Source organism: Sebastes fasciatus, chromosome 11 (genome assembly GCF_043250625.1).
Source record: "Sebastes fasciatus isolate fSebFas1 chromosome 11, fSebFas1.pri, whole genome shotgun sequence".
NCBI classification, from domain to species: domain Eukaryota; kingdom Metazoa; phylum Chordata; class Actinopteri; order Perciformes; family Sebastidae; genus Sebastes; species Sebastes fasciatus.
The window spans coordinates 9,846,639-9,863,147 of NC_133805.1; the positions used below are offsets into that span (position 1 = coordinate 9,846,639).

The following is a 16,509-nucleotide window of genomic DNA, read 5'->3' on the forward strand; positions in this document are numbered from 1 at the left end:
GAGCGGGGAATGTAATCCAGATGCAGATTTACATAAATACAGCAGCGCCAGACGCGCGCTAGACGTATTCAGGCCAACTGCGGACATGCGGCAATGTGATCCCATAAAATCAGATGTCAAATATCATGTTTAACTGTAACAGTAGTCCCGAGTTATAAGCAGGCACTTATAAAAACAGGGCGTCCTCGAGGCTGAGCTGGTTTGCGTGGAGAGGATGGTTTGGCTGCCCACTTAACTTTTACTCCCCCTTCCACACACACACTTACATAAGTAATTAATCCTGTCAGTAATGGCAATGTGTGGGCTAAAATACTGAGTCATATTTCGCTGTCATACCTTTCCCTCTCCATGTATACTTTCGCCGTCAGACTAATGAAAGACTCTAGCAGGGCTCGACTGCCCACTCTCATTTTAGTGCAGAACAGACAAACACAGGAGCTGATATTGATCTTTGCAGAGGCAGAGAGAGAGAGAGAGAGAGAGAGAGAGAGAGAGAGAGAGAGAGAGAGAGAGAGAGAGAGAGAGAGAGAGAGAGAGAGAGAGAGAGAGAGAGAGAGAGAGAGAGAGAGAGAGAGAGAGAGAGAGAGAGAGAGAGAGAGAGAGAGAGAGAGAGAAATAAGACGAGGGGTGAGACAGAGAGATGAGAGCGCAGACAGGAGGATAGTTGAGGGGGAAGAGTGTAAATGCAGGACTGACTCGGATCGAAGTGTTTGATGTTGGACTCCTGTCCTTCCCCCTCCAGCTTCTCCCATCTGGTGGCATCCGTCTTCTTCAACTTGAACTCCACCTGACAGAAGAGGAGGGCGATGAGGACGGGGTCGAAGAAGAAGAAGAGGGGGAAACAGGGGAGATAACAATGTTAAGCAAAATGATCTTCTTTTTGGTGCGCGGGACAAAAATAACGCTCCCATTAGAGTGACATCTTAAAGAAAAAAAAAGTACAGGACATCAGATCATTATTGAGGCCAGAGAGGCTGTCTGTTCGGAGCCGTCGTCGAGTGGGAGTGTGTGTGTTTGTGTGTGTGTGTGTGTGAGAGAGAGAGAGACATCAGGGATATGCGGGGGCACAGCTCAATCTCGAACCTCACTGACAGACATACTGCACTAACGAGATGCCTGTCAGCCAGAGGGCCAGTGTGAGAGACGCAGCGAGCGGGCGGGAGGGAGGGAGGTAGAGGAGGAGGAGGAGGAAGAGGAGGAGGGAGAGATCCTAATTCCACACAGCAGCATCTGATCCAAATCATTACACCAGAAGAACATGGGAAGGGAGGAAAACAATGAGGGGAGAGCGAGAGGACATGGACGCACGCTTTTTAACGCTGAGCCGCATTGACAGGGCACATACCAGCGAGACACGCGAGCTGCAGCGCCCCGCGCACACCCTACCACCCATTAGCGGCGTGTGCGTTTGATATGTGTGCAAGTGAAAGACAGCGCTGGTTATGTCGGTGCAATTAAGGAACATTTCTGCTCTGCTGGGCGATGTGATGATTCATTTATGAGGGTGCCAGAGGAAGAGAGCGAACCAAGAGGTAGACGAGGTTAGAGATGAGGAGGCTGACTGGCACCGAGCGAGGGGGGGGGGGGAGCAGATTGAAGGGGAATAAGACAGCGTGATCGCTGCTGCCTTCTCCGGACGAGCTACAGCGCGAGCGGCGGTACACTGATAGATCGCTTCGGTATGTGTCAGCGCTTTCTGCCCCACAAAAGGGCCTCGTGCACAGCGAGGCATCTGTGCAGTGTCCGAAATTAACTTTTAGGCTTGCCGGCGAAGAGGGCTGAGACACTAAAAAAAGAAGATGCCTGCTGAGAATACAGGTCAGCGCCCGAAGAATTCATATTCATCCTTCAAAAGAACGTGTAGCCTAACTTTTTGCTAGTTTGTGCATACGATCTGATTCTGGGAGTTAGGCTAAATCCGGACACCCCTCCCCCCCACACAAAATCACGACATCAGAACTAGGGGCTGTGTCCTACACTTTCTGTTAGCTTTCCTGGAAACAACAACCTGACATCCACACCCACTTCACGCTGTGATTAAAGCTGAAGTAGGCAAGCTGGAGCAAACATGATTAAAAAAAGTTATTTTTATAAAACGGTCACTAAATCCTGACCATGAGACAGGTAATCTGAAAAAAAATCATGTGCCTCTGTGTCCTCCGGTGCTCCTAATGACATCTGCAGGGTTACACAGACCGGAGGAAAATAACCAATCAGAGCCGAGCTGAGCAGCTGTCAATCACTCGCAAACTCTGATCAAACAGTCAAACTAGGCAGCGCTGATCAAATATGAATCAATATTCTGTTACTGTAATGACTATTCCTTGCCTCAAATGTTTTCAGAAACATCTTGTAGTGCAGTGTTTAGCTGTAAAATGAGAAAGTTTGCCACCATGTTGAGATCACTGCCAGAGCAATTTTGATTCATATTTGATCAGTGCTGCCTAGTTTGCGATTGATTGACGGCTGCCTCCACTGAATGAACAGCCAGTAGGAACGCTCTCTCTCTGAAATGACCTGTGATTGGTCAAAGTCTCCCGTCACAGGCTAGATTTTAAAGCCTGAAATCAGAGCGTTGAGGAGGTGCAGAAGTCTAGTTTTCTCTCAGAACATTTGAATTACAATATGCTGAAAGGTTATTATAGAAGTTTTGCCCAATGATGCCAAAAATATTCTGCCTACTGCTGCTTTAACAAGGTGTGAAGAGGTGAGAAAGTAAGCAGAGCTCAACGCTGTGAATGCCTTCCAGGAGAGACTGCCTGAAAATGTGCGTCGCTATACCCATATTTAAATAATTCATCACATCTTGCCCCTCATTTCAACCCGCTTTCAAACGAGGCCTTCTGATGAGGTCAGACAACGCGTTGTACGAACTAGTTCTTTCGAGCATAACCCAGCCCTTACAGTAAGCACACTGTATGTACAGGGAGTAAATTAAAAGATTGAAGGGAAAATGACTTTTGACGTGACTAAATCACTGCAACAAAGGTGTATCATATCAGTCAACCCCTACAGGGTTTTGAAGTGGGAGAAGTTATTTTTGGGCGTCCAGGGTTCTGGAGGTAACACTCGTTCCTTGAATTCATTTCATGCATCGACAATGTTAGGTTATCATCTGTTGGAGCACTTCAAAAGCTTGGATTTGCATGAAACTCTCTTTGCTGAATCATCAATACAAAAAAAACGAGCTACTGTTTTACTAAATATCTGGTTCTTTAACAAAAAGGTACAAGTCTTTTTGCATAAATGGAGCGAAGTTAACTAAAATTTTGTAGGTGCATTTTGGTACGGACCGCTCACGGCAAGCAGAAAGCAAAAGTTTACGCTTATAAAGACATTCAGCAGCTTAAATCAGCTCACTTTGGGATTAACTGACAAATATGGTGCAATTCAAAGATTAATTTATCCCAGTCTAATCTGATTTGCCATGCCAATTTGTAGTGAGCAGTGGGCAACCTCCGGGTCTGAGAAGTGAAGCCAATGCAGAAGTGCCTTAAACCTGCATTCTTTCTAACAGCCAGCAGGGGGCGACTCCTCCGGTTGCAAAAAGAAGTCTGTTTGTATAGAAGTCTATGAGAAAATGAGCCTACTTCTCAATTTGATTTATTACCTCAGTAAACATTGTAACATGAGTTTATGGTCTCAATCTCTAGTTTCAAGTCTTCTTCAATACAGCATGATGTTCATTTAGTAAATTATGGTCCCATTTAGAGTCAAATAGACCATAAAGCAAGGTATGCTTTAGGGCGAGGCTACCATGTCATTGACAGGTCGCTACCACGGCTTTGTCCGGTCTGGGAGTTGTCCGCGTTATCGTCTTATAACTTTAACCCTTTGACAGTGTGTTTCAGTTTATGAAAGTGAATTGTAACATTTTGGTCGCCTAAAAATGTCTTATTTGTGTCACTTCTGGTTGCAAAAAAACAAGATGGCGACGGCCAAAATGCCAAACTCGAGGCATCAAAACTGTCCACAAACCGATGGGGGACGTCACGGTGACTATGTCCACTTCTTATATACAGTCTATGGTGGTGTAAACATGCTTTGCAGCAGTGAGGTATAAAGCACCAATGATTAACGATTAATTAGTCGATCAACAGAAAGTTAATCAGCAACTATTCTGATAATCGAATATTATTTTTCCAAACGAAAAATGCCAAACAGTCTCTGGTTTCAGCTTCTCAATAGAATTGTTAAATCATCCAGGACACATCAGTGTGTTTCTATGTTGATTTATTAAACCCTGTTCATCAGTTGTGACCGTTTGTGTTTGATGAACTGATTTCAATCGATTGTTGAGACAGCTCCTCTCGGCATGTTAAATATTTTTTTTGTTTCTTTGACAGATGCACCTGCAATCTGGGCACAGGTGCTCCTTTGAGCTCTGTTAGGGGTCTCTCGGTGCTTTCAAGACTCTAGTACGTATCAAAGTGCTCATTTGCCAACCTGCTCTAATGGCTGACAAACGCGGATAATTGGCGTTCAAACTAATACGGCCTTTGTAGCGGCGCATGTAATACTGATTATGTGAGGTTGGATTTCTTTAGATCTTATGGCTTTTTCATTATGCTTTTACATTTGTTGTTTACCCTGTGGATGAACAGTTACACAGTCTGATATCAAAGGGATAGTTTGGGTGTTTTGAAGTGGGGTTGTGTGAGGTACTTATCCATAGTCAGTGTATTACCTACAGTAGATGACGGTCGGCACGCCCCCAGTTTGGAGAAGCAGACAGGAGTAACCACACAGAAGCAAAGCAATGTACTGCCGTTGACGGAGCAAAACGTATTTTAGCCATCTAAAAGAAAGGCTCACCTAAAGAAATCAATATCAGTTTAAGTGTACGCTATATTTAGAATATTTTCACTGCTCTACCTTGCTGTCATAGAGCCCTTTGTGACAGGAAACTGAAGCTGTTGTATCCATCTTTGCTCTCGCCAAAGACACCAGACTCCATTGAAAAAAACCCAGAAATTTTACCTTGTAGAACACGGGGGTTGCCGGTCTACTGCTGCAATCGAGGAAGCAGTAGACCAGAAACTCCCGTGTTCTTCGAGGTAAAATTACAGTTTGTTTTTTTTAGTTTGGTTGCTTTGGCGAGAGCATAGATAACGGCTTCAGTTCCCCGTCAGAAACACAGACTGTATAGCTCTCTCACGGCAAGGGAAACTGGCGAAAATATTCGAAACACAGCGTACGCTTAAACTGATATTGATATTTTTAAGTGGGCCTTTCTTTTAGGTGGTTACAATACGTTTTGCTGCCGGCCGTGTCTACAGCAGTACATTGCTTTGATTCCGTGCGGTAACTCCTGTCTGCTTCTCCAAACTGGGGGCGTGTCGACCGTCATCTACTGTAGGTAATACACTGACTATGGATAAGTACCTCATACGACCCCACTTCAAAACACCCAAACTATCCCTTTAACTCTAAAATAATCTTAGTCAAGCTATCTATCGGTAAAGTTTTCAGCTTGTCTGACTGTTTTAAATTGATTTGTTAATGATCACACAGACAAAGCTTTAGAACAGAGAAGGACCGAAGACTGTAGACCAAGTGAATTAAATGTTATCCACTTAAAATTACCGTCACTGTGTTGCAGGTGCCATTAATTGTCTTCAGTGCTTCTGTAGTGTGAAGTGCAGCAGGACTCAAGCTTCAGCTCTGTGTGTGTCACAGTGGGTGTGCTTCTCTGCGTGCTCCTGGGCCATACAACATTAATCTGCTGCCACATCTGTGTTTCCTGGCTTTTAAGGGACATGGCAGGCCCGGCGCCGTGTGTGTGTCTCTCTGTGTGCGCTTCTGTGTGCGTGACAGGCGAAAAGATGGCTCGTAAAGGGATGTGACAGCAGAGCCACATACGGGGGGCCACCACCCACAGGACCCCAGGGGTTGGACCATACAATACTGCACTACTACACACACACACAGACACACATGGACACACACACACACACGCTATTTACAGAAGGGCACTGGGGTCCCGTGTCGTTTGTCACATGTGTTTGTAACCCCCCCTTCCTCCCTGCCACGACTCCTCGCCCAGCATCTTCCCCTCCTCTTTCTCCAGATCCCCGCGGATTTCCAAACAAACTCGGCAAGAAAGACGCATAAATGAAATAAATATAAACATTCTTAGACGTTGACAGGCGTGGAAATTAAAGAGCGGAGACGCCACTTTAGCCATTTGCCAAAAAAGAGATGAGTTTGGAAGTGAATGAACGGGGCGAGAGTGGATTCGAAATTGAGTGTGTTTTGCGCGCACGCGCCCGAGTGTGTGTGCGTCAGCCGTCTGTTCTGATCAAACACACTGGTGTGTAATTGGCTCCCCGTTGTCGCGGTGACCCCTGCGGTTGGAATGTCTGTCGTGGTGGAGGACAGGAGGAGGTCGCACTGACGATAATGTGCTACAGACGACAGTCGCGCGCACACACACACACTGCAAATATTTTGTGTAAATGGCACAAGTGTGTTGAAAGATTACTGTTCAGCCTCTATTTGTGTGCGTGCGTGCTCGCGAGCTTGCGCCCGGCTTAGCCTCCCCCTGCTAAGTTGTCTTTAAAGACAGCGAGGAGATGAAGCGTAAACATTGTGGAGCGAAGAGCGCAGGGCAGCCCATTACAGAGACAGACAGGCCGACATTGGTTGGGAATCAACAGCTCCGAGGGCAATGCATTTTTTTTTTCCCCAAACGCTCATTAGGGATGCATGCCAATCTGGAGAAACTTGATTTGCTGATGCCGTTGTTCATTTGAATGTTTTTTCCCCCCAGTGGCTCCTTGGCTTCAGAAAAATGAAACAGCTCCAAAATATTTAAATGAGACACGCATCGAGAAGGCTGCTCAGTTTGTCGGGGTCTCTCACATTGCCGTGCACGTGTGCGCGCACATTTCACCTGTAGACTTTTACAAGACTTAGGTTCCGTTATGCCGTCTTGAACATTTGAATGCTGCAATTACCAATGAGGGCTTATGAGCTCGGTTATGTGTGTGTGTGTGTGTGTGTGTGTAGGGGCCATGTGTGCCGGAGGAGCCCAGTGGACCAGGGAACAGTCGGGGCTTTGTGGGAGAGGAGGAGGGATTGAACACTCTCTCTCGTTATCCCAGAGAGGTAGAAGTGTGTGTTTGTATGTGCGCAAGACAGAGAGAAAGACAGACAGAAGGTGTGTGTGTCTGTGAGAGGCCACGGAGAGATACACAAAACAAAGACAAAGACCATAAATGAGGAAAAAAAAACACAGGGACAGTAGAGAGAGACGAGAGACGAGAGAGAGTGTAGGACCATCTTCAGCCGTGGTCTCTCTAAGACTGAGCCCTTGTTTAAGCTGCAACCCACGTGCACCTCTGGTATGCAGTGTCTGCTGTTGCCATGGAAAAGTGAGAAAGTGAGTGAGAGGTTTTTTTTTTGGGAGAGGGGGCAGTTTCTGTGCAGGTCAGTCTCCGCTCGGCACAGCGTAGCCGCTGGATAGAATGCACACAATATAGATGTCAGGTTATGCAACGCTACTAATCAAATTTTTTGCTACCGTGGCACCATGCAGTGTATATTTTCAGCACCTGTGATCGTGCTCTGGCCTTTCGTTCCCCCGCGGCCTTGCTTCAACATAAACTAGAATAAATATCATGATTGCTTTCAGAGGCTCTGTGGCTTGGCTTTTTGTTTGGGGATGTAAACTTGATGTAAACACCTTGTTTTCTGTTTATACTTGTTCATGGATGTGACACAAATATCGATCTATTAGAAACACATATAGGGCTGGGTATTGTTAGAATTGTATTAGTGCTAATACCTGAGTTTTCGGCAAAGAACGTCTATTGATAACAAGTTTACACTTAACTTTACGTGGCCACCAGACAGCCCTTCCAGACTGGGAACTGAAGCCATTATGTCGTCTTTAAAGCTACCAGACTAGACTACATTCACAAATCATTTTACCTCACAGAATACGGGAGTTGCTGATCTACCACTGCATTGATCGGTTGGTTTGTTTGTGTTATTGTGTGACTTTCAGATCTGAACTAACGTGCCGTCCCTGACCAGTACACTGCTAGCTTCCGTCCCGCAACTCCTGTCTGTTTCTCCAAACTGGGAGCATGCCGACTGCCATCTAAGTTACTGTATGTGACATTAATACACTGACTATAAGGATGTATATAAACTATACATGTAGCAGCGTCATCATGCAGAAACCAGGTCAAAGGAACACCGCTGGGAAGCTACAGAAAGATATGAAAAACAAAAATAATGGGCCCACCCTTTAGGTAGCAGCTGTAATCGATGCTTTTATAATAAGAATGTATTCGAGTATCGGCTCGTTGTTTAGCTGTCGCCCGCAACTTTACTGTTTTGGTTCACTTTCACCACTCTCAGTGTCGTTTTCAGCTGTAGCAGGCAGGTGTTTTCAGAGAAAAAGCTCTGAAAAAACTCCCCTGTACACTACCTGCTGAGCACCAAACGACACAGCTCACCACTAGCTGGTGAACAAAGTGGAGCATTTAGCAGCTAAAGAACCAGATATCAGCTCACTGTAGCTGGAGTAGGAGGTGGTAGAGACCAAAATCAAAGCTAAAAGGGATTGAAAATTGGACTTACACTGTCAATGTTGCCAAGAGGCCAAAGAAATCAGTTCTTGCAGGTTTGAATGTGACATACTGTTACGTTGTTCAACAATATCCATCATATCGTATTATAGTTTTCAAATCACCATAGTGCACCGCCCATTACAGGCTGTACTGTTCCGTCTTTTGAAATGACATTTATATAATGCATCATAATCCAGTTATATAACACATTTGACTGCATTTACCTTAGTATTCTAGAGAAACATCAGCTGTATCAATATCATCTTCACTCCGCTCCACTCGTGTAGGTGGCTTGTGTATCTTTTGTGCGTCTCGTTGCATCTCTTTTTCATTTGCCATAAAGGTCGTCTGTCTCCGAACATAACTACTACTACAGATTGCTATATTATAATTTTATGAGTAATAAGCTTTTCTTTTCTCACGCGGGATTCAACTTTGGTAGAAGTAAACTTTGTGGAGTCAAGATCACTACATTATCATTTATTTTCTAGGCTTAGAGTAGTAGAGTACAGTTAACTTTATTGTGCCCGAGGGGACATTTGTCTTGGGCACAATGCTACAGTCTGTTGCTTTACATAAAAAAAAAAACATCACAAAAACAACATGAAAACATCTTAAAACATAAAGAGACATTTGACATTGACTTGGTGTATAGAAATCCCACAGCTGAACTGCATCTGGAGGGCAGTCCCACGATCAGGCCAGGAACTGAATGTGTAATGAGATGCTGCCTTGGTAAAGTTAAATATTAGTAGATGTAGCTCACATTTGCCTTTTATTAGTAAATCTGACCTTAAGGCCGTTACACACCGGGGGCGTTTTTTTCTTGCGATTAATTTGCTCGTCAATATATTTTTTCGAACTGTTGTTTTTATCATAAATACTTTTACTCAGAACGCGAATATTCTGCAGCGAAAAAGCAGGAAGGGGCTGTCTGATGGCGAGGTGAAGCAGCTGTCTGATGGCGAGGTGAAGCAGCTGTCGATGGAAGCAGCAGAAAAACACATTTTAGCCACCTTAAAAAAACAATATCAGTTTAAGTGTACGCTAGATTTAGAATATTTACACCACTTTACGTAGCCACCAGACAGCTCTTTCCGACTGGTAACTGAAGCCAATATATCGCTGTCTTTAAAGCTACCAGACCACATTCACAAAAACAGTAATTTTACCTCGCAGAATACGGGAGTTGCTGGTCTGCCGCTGCATCGATCGGTTAGTGCGTTTGTGTTATTGTGTGACTTTCTGATCTGAACTTACGTGGCGTCCGCACAGCAGTACATTGCTTAGCTTCCGTGCCGGTGGGAGCATGCTGACCACCATCTAAGTTACTGTATGTGACATTAATACGAAGGCGGATATTGGCCGATACCGATGTTCAGTCGATAAATCGGTGCATCCCTAGTTATGAGTGGAACACCTATGTGAGGCGACAACAAGTATTTAACTGGTTCATTATCCTTTTACTAACTAAACATTACAATCTAAAGAGTTTTTGTTGAGTTACTTATAATAGGATACAACTAAAGATGCCTTGGAAGCTGTAGACTACAGGATCCCACAGAAGAAAGCAGAGCTTTACAGTGTGTTGTACAGTATTGGCAAGACCGGAGTGATCAATGGCCTAAAAGACGAATTCCTCCTCCTTAACGATTAAAAAAACAATCAAAACAACTCGCACAAAAACCTGCCTCTTGATCCTCAGGCTAAAACCTGACAATGGCCTAAACCCTGAATCAGCACACACTCCGCCAGCACACTCATTAGCCCACATCCTCTATAATACACACTAATTAGCCTATAGTAAAAAGTGCCCTTCCTACTCATTAGGCCCATAATCACCTTTAACAGTGCTGAGGAACTCTCAGCGAGTACGGCCCTAATAGATGTACGTGTAGGAGTGAGGATTTGTGAATGTGTGTGTGAATCTCCTGTTCGGATGAGCTGCGCTGACGTCTCCACGGGAGACGTACTGTATACAGGCGAGAGTGGATTTTCTCATTTCTACTCCAGCTACAGTAAGCTTTAGCAGCATTAAGGCATTATAGGTAGTGACAGCCTACTTTACACTGCTTTTAAATCATTGAAGAGATTTAAGATGTTAATCTCAGAGCGGAGTAATGATCAGTCACAATTTCACTGAGCTGCTTAAACTCGGCACGGTTTTCTTCTTTGCTTTCTTCTTTAACAAAGACGCAAAAATAATGACTGATCAGCTATTAGGACAATAACAGCCTGAATAAACAGAGATAATGTTGTGTCATTTGATGCTCTCTGGCAAGATTGCAGTTCAGAGATTTGAAGCATAGTCAGCCAGCATTTCTCCAGTGTGTGACATTACTATATCATATTTTCCTTATAGGGACATGAAAAAAAAAAAAGTTTCCTGACATGTTTAATAGTAGTCTACTTCTCTATTGCCGAGTGACTACTGGGACAGCGAGGCTACATGCGGTGTTCTCACTGATTCGGATAACTTTTCATCTTTCGAAAACTTAGTTGGGAGTGCTTCCATGACCTAAAAATGTTGTTTCTTCCTTGTTCGTTTATGTTTTTCAGTTCGGAAAAAGCTGTAAAAGTGGTAAACAGTTTTATATTCCACTACAGCTGGGCTCGGTGTGGAGAGAAACATCAGAAAACCACCATCTCATACTAGGACTCGGTATCGCCACGCATTTCCAAAATCAGTTTGATTCTGATTCAATTGAATATTGATTCGATTCGGGGTATTTCAGCTACAATACCATTATTGAATAAGAAAGAGATTCTCAGGGAACTAACCTGGTGCATTATTAATTAAAGCTGACGTAAGCAGGTTGGAGCAAATATGTTATTTTTATAAAACGGTCACTATATCCTGACAGTAGTGCATGAGACGGGTAATCTGAAAAGTGCTCCTAATGGCATCAACAAGATTTCACAGACTGGAGGAAAACAACCAATCAGAGTTTAGCTTGAGCCTTGACGTCTCTGAGCAGCTGTCAATCACTCACAAACTCGGATCAAATGGTGAAACTAGTCAGCGCTGATCAAATATGAATCAATATTCTGTTACTGTAATGCCTATTTCTGGCCTCAAATGTTTTCAGAAACATCTTGTAGTGTACTGTTTAGCTGTAAAATGAGAAAGTTTGTGACCCAGCAGCCATGTTGAGATCAGTTGAGGAAATACCAAGCACCGCCCACCAGCCAGAGCTAACTTTTTAAACATTTGACAGCTCAACAGTACACTACGAGATGTTTCTGCTTTGATGTGCCTTTTAGTGCACAATGGACCATTAAACACAGTTTGTTTCTGCTTCATGAGCAGGTTATCGGTCACAGCTAAATGTCTGTTAAATCTGTCAAAAACATAAAATATGCAAAGCTGCTGAAGTCAAAATCAACATTTCCTTCCTAGAAAGTGGACTCCCTGTTGATTTAGAAAGCTTCAACAACAACACACTAACTGGACTAGCTTAAGTAAAAGTGACGGTGATACCTTGGTGGTGAGGATCTTGAAGTTGCTCTGCTGAGAGATGATGGGGTGCATGAGGTGGAGGTTGAGGTTGTAGTTCTCCCCTGATGCCAGCTGTATCGTGGCAGACAGCTGCAGAGACCACAGACACCAGATATTAGGCATTACCCCTCATTGGCTGCTAGTAAGTTAGCAACCATGAAAACATACAAATATGTAACGGAGTGCTCCAGGATGACGTATTTTTGTAGGTGAAACAGGAAGTTAGCATCGCCCTGGGTTCCCTCGACAAAAAGTCAATGGGATTTTTCCATTGGGTTTTGGATTATTGCAGAAAATAAGCTCTGTGGCCAAACAAACGTTTATGATACTTACAAGTTTTGTTCAGCTCATCTCTGGCTAATCTCCACAAATGAATCAATAGTGGCGAATTTGCGTTAACGCATTATTATTGTGTTAACTTTGACAGCCCTTGTATTTTGCTTGAAATGCACATCCCTCCTTGTTAGCAACCGCCTTTTTTAAGACACGCACAGTAAAACCTTCAAAATCAAGAGTGGGACATTTACTGACATATTTTATGTCGTAGAACAAAACGTTAAAATCTCTTAAGTTTGTTAAGTACAGATCTTATTTCAGGCATTTAACTAAAAACCCGTTCAAAAAACCCATTGACTTCCAGACGAAGGAACCGGAAGTGCTAAAATATGAACTCATTTCCAGGTTTTAGGACTCATTCCTGCACCGCTCTATCGAGTCTTATTCAAAGTAGTGCCGTGACTATGAAGTAAAATCACCCTTTCAGACAGGCCATTTTTTTTTCTCAATTCAATTTAACGATCCCTGCGTTGAAATTGTAGCATCAATATTTTAATTTTTCTTAAGTGCAGTCTTTAGAAAACACACAACGAAGAGATAGAGAAGGAGTGAGGGGGGGTGAAGGTGTCAGCTTGTCCGTGAGGATAATCATCTGATGTGGCTGGTTTGTCGGCCAGGAGTATCCTCGCCCTGTCCCTTTCAGCCACAGAGTGACCAGTGATGAGAGGGGGGAGGGGGTCCGACAGCTCCTAACAGCCTGTCACTCACTGGGACTGGGTGGGTGTCTTGTTGGTTTGGAGGGACGTGGACTCGGCCGTGGCCCAAATCCCCACACTCCTCCTTACACACTTGTCAAACGCTGCCTTCACATAAAAAAAAGCTAAAACCTGCCCACTTGAGGAATAACTCGACTGTTATCATCTCATCTGTTTTTTTTGCGGAGGTACAGTACTTCAACTTATAATCATTTGCAATTCAACACCTACCAGTTCACTAAAAGTGGACTTTCTGATTTGGGACTAAATGTGTGTAAGAAGTAGTTCATCGGGGATAAAAGCTTCGAAAGTTAGCTAAAGTAGCTTTTGGGCAATTCCACAAAACTATCAAAGCCTTAATATTCATTTCCAGTTGAATTCCTGCGCTGTCTGTAGGTATACAGCTGCCGCGCGCTCAGTCACCAGGGAAAAGAAGTGGAACCACAGCCTTTCATCTTTAATTTCTTTTGTATATACTGACCTAGTAAAAAATATATGAACTTATCTGTACTTCGCACCGCAGACAGAGGGAGCTTAACAAGTGACTGCGGGATTCGGAGCGAGTGAACTATTTCTTTTGAAATGGGGTAAACTCAGTTTGTTATTCTATTAGGAAAGACAAAGCCGTTCCCTGGGGTGCCCTGCAGTTACCCCTCTGAGAGACGGAAAGAAGCAAAGGAAAAAGGGAAAAAGAGAAAGAAAGAGGGTCGTCCCCGGGGGGGTTTTCGCAGCTGATCCGAGATCAGTTATGCCGTCTATCTACAGACAATTAGGAGGTTGGAGAAGCTGGGGAGGGTAAATTGTTCTTAGATCTGTACTTTGGGGGCAATGTTAACAAGGCACCACTGGAGGCATAGTTGGGTCCGTGGGGAGTGTGTGTGTGTGTATGGGACCCATCTAATGGGCCCCCCTGAGGAAACACCCAAGAGCAAACCCATCTCTGTTCCACACACACACACACACAAAGAAAACACAGGCTCTCTTCACTTCAACACTGCATTTAAGTGTGTTTATACCTCTCTGTCCATGAAGTTGACACACACACCATCCTTGGGTACATTCTTTGCCATGACTGTGACAATGACTTGAGATTCTGTTTGGTACCAGTCATGTCTGCAAGAAAACACACACAGAAAACTGATTAACAAGTCTGAAGACACGATGATACAGAAAATTAATGATCTACAGAATCCTCAAATTATAAAAGAAAGGCGTGGAGAGAGGATCTTCAGACTGATATTACAGCGCATGAATGGGAAAAGGCTTATTATCAAGCACAAACGTGATCTATACATCAGACCGGCAATACGTCATCCAGAGTAGGCTCGCAATGACCACGCCCCTTTTCGGGTGTGTCCCTCATAGACGGTAACAGCGTAAAGAGAAGTTGAAACATGTCTCCAAACTTCTACTTTAAAGGTCATAGTAATAACACTGTGCCGTAGAGTTGCTGTGTAGTTGGTTGCACCAACGATAAATCCAAAAACGCTGATCTCTGATTTGTTTCCCCTGCTGTGTTCTAAAAAAGATATAATAGAGAGGTTTTATGGCTCCAAACTAAAGACCAGACCGGCATCGCGTCATCGCCGAGGCTGCGCTGCCATTTGGGGGAAAGAAACTCGCTGTCACAGAAGAGAGAATGATGAAAAGCTGTTGTGTAGTAGGTTAACCGAGGCTTTCACACTGAGATTTGAGGCACATACGATACGTTAATATTCACCGTCAGTGTGGTAAATTGCTAAATGATGCTGGTGACTGTGACTAGCATGGCTAGGTAGCGTTAGCTTGACTGTGAGGCTGCTGCAGTAATACGGTCATACATTAACGTTTTAGCAGCATCAGACTGTCGTCTCCAACTAAATCTCAGCCTATAGATGAAACAGTTGTCTATTAACAGGTTGGTTATTTACACACAACACTGAGCCTAATGTGATTCAATCAAATATGTATAGATGTCTGGATATCCGGCCACTGTGTTGGACGTGGGGAAGACTGAAGAGACATGGTGACGATCAACCTTAATTTATTATTAATCAGGTTCAGTGGAAAAATTATATATTATGTGTAAAATCAATAAAGATACGTGATAGAAGTCTGAAGACCGTTTCTGTTTCCACCACTGCTGCTGCTGCGAATATATAAACTTCACGACACCAAGAACTTCAAATAACAAAAAGCAGCTCATCATTAACATGTCTCGTCTATGTACAGTACATTTGTTTTTGCTTTGACGCAAGTCTTGGTTAATCATTACGCTGGTCTCATAAATAAAATAAACAGATGCCTAGATAAGGCGTATTTGCATTTATGCACTTACTTCACAGGTGGAACGGCTGGTGTCGGCTGGGTCGGAGACGGAATGACAATTAGAGAGGAGGATGTGATGATGAGGCAGAGGGATGAAACAAAAAAAAGGGCAAAAATTAGAGAAAACATGACAACAAAAGAAGCTCAGTAGGGCTCCCTTCTTTGAACAGGAGCATACACAAGCCTGATGCTCTCTGCTGATGCTGAGAGCAACACTGCCCCCTGGTGGCCGTGCGGAGAAACTCACTCTGTTGTCACCGACGATCTGCGTCTGCTCTGGAAAGAGAGAAGAAGAATTTGGGTGAGTGAGTGGCAGGTGGAAACATTTAACACACACACCCCCTGAAGCTACCTGAATCAAACTCTAGCCTTTGAACTATGATGGCAAAGCTACAAGAACACTACTTTTAACCTAACACACATTTGTCCACAGATAGCAGACGGATATGCCCACACAGACACTCTCTCATCCTCCACCAGTTTGTTTACTGGTCCATCCACGCCCATTAAAAAGCCCTGTGAGCCCAAGCAGGCCTGATCACCGTTTACCAGCATGCTATCATACATTATTCAATGACTTCATTACAGAGAGAGAGAGAGATGACGGGAGGCGTGTTAATGTTGTCTTAATGAGGTCGCGTTTGAAATGGTGAGGAGGAGGAGGAGGAGGAGGAGGAGGGTGTTTGGTGAAAAAGACTGAGTGTCGGAGTTTGTGTATATTTAAACAAGCAGGATGCCACATGTGATGGAATAACCAGGTGTTGTGTGTGTGTTGGTTGGTGGTAAACACACTGTCACCGGAAGAAACACTGTTGGTGTGAGCGTGAGCAAGCGCAAGTAGGGTACTTTCAAGTTTTAGGAATGGGGGGGGGTGATGTACACCCCGGTGTGCACTTGCCGGTGTGTGTTTGCGCATGCCGTCTGTGAGCAAGCCTACGAAGGAGTTGGGTCTCATCGGGGGCTTTCAAACATCAGTAACGTTAACTCTGATGAATCACACCGCTCCTGGGAGTACGTGTGCATGCGGGTGTGAAGCGTGTTTGTCAAAACTCATGCTCTTGTTTACTCGAGATGATCCAGAGGGCCCAGG

The 16,509-nt window shown here is 44.1% G+C and overlaps 1 protein-coding gene across 1 annotated transcript in view; it reads right to left on the minus strand.

Moving 5' to 3' along the window:
- Positions 1-16,509, minus strand: part of LOC141776700 (ETS-related transcription factor Elf-1-like) — a 39,365-nt gene that overhangs the window by 2,643 nt on the left and 20,213 nt on the right. Inside the window, exons 8-11 of the mRNA XM_074650456.1 lie at positions 15,430-15,456; positions 14,129-14,225; positions 12,064-12,171; positions 697-787 (exon numbers count right to left, since the gene is read on the minus strand). Of these exons, the coding sequence (XP_074506557.1) occupies positions 697-787; positions 12,064-12,171; positions 14,129-14,225; positions 15,430-15,456 (323 nt within the window). The remainder of the gene's footprint in view (positions 1-696; positions 788-12,063; positions 12,172-14,128; positions 14,226-15,429; positions 15,457-16,509) is intronic.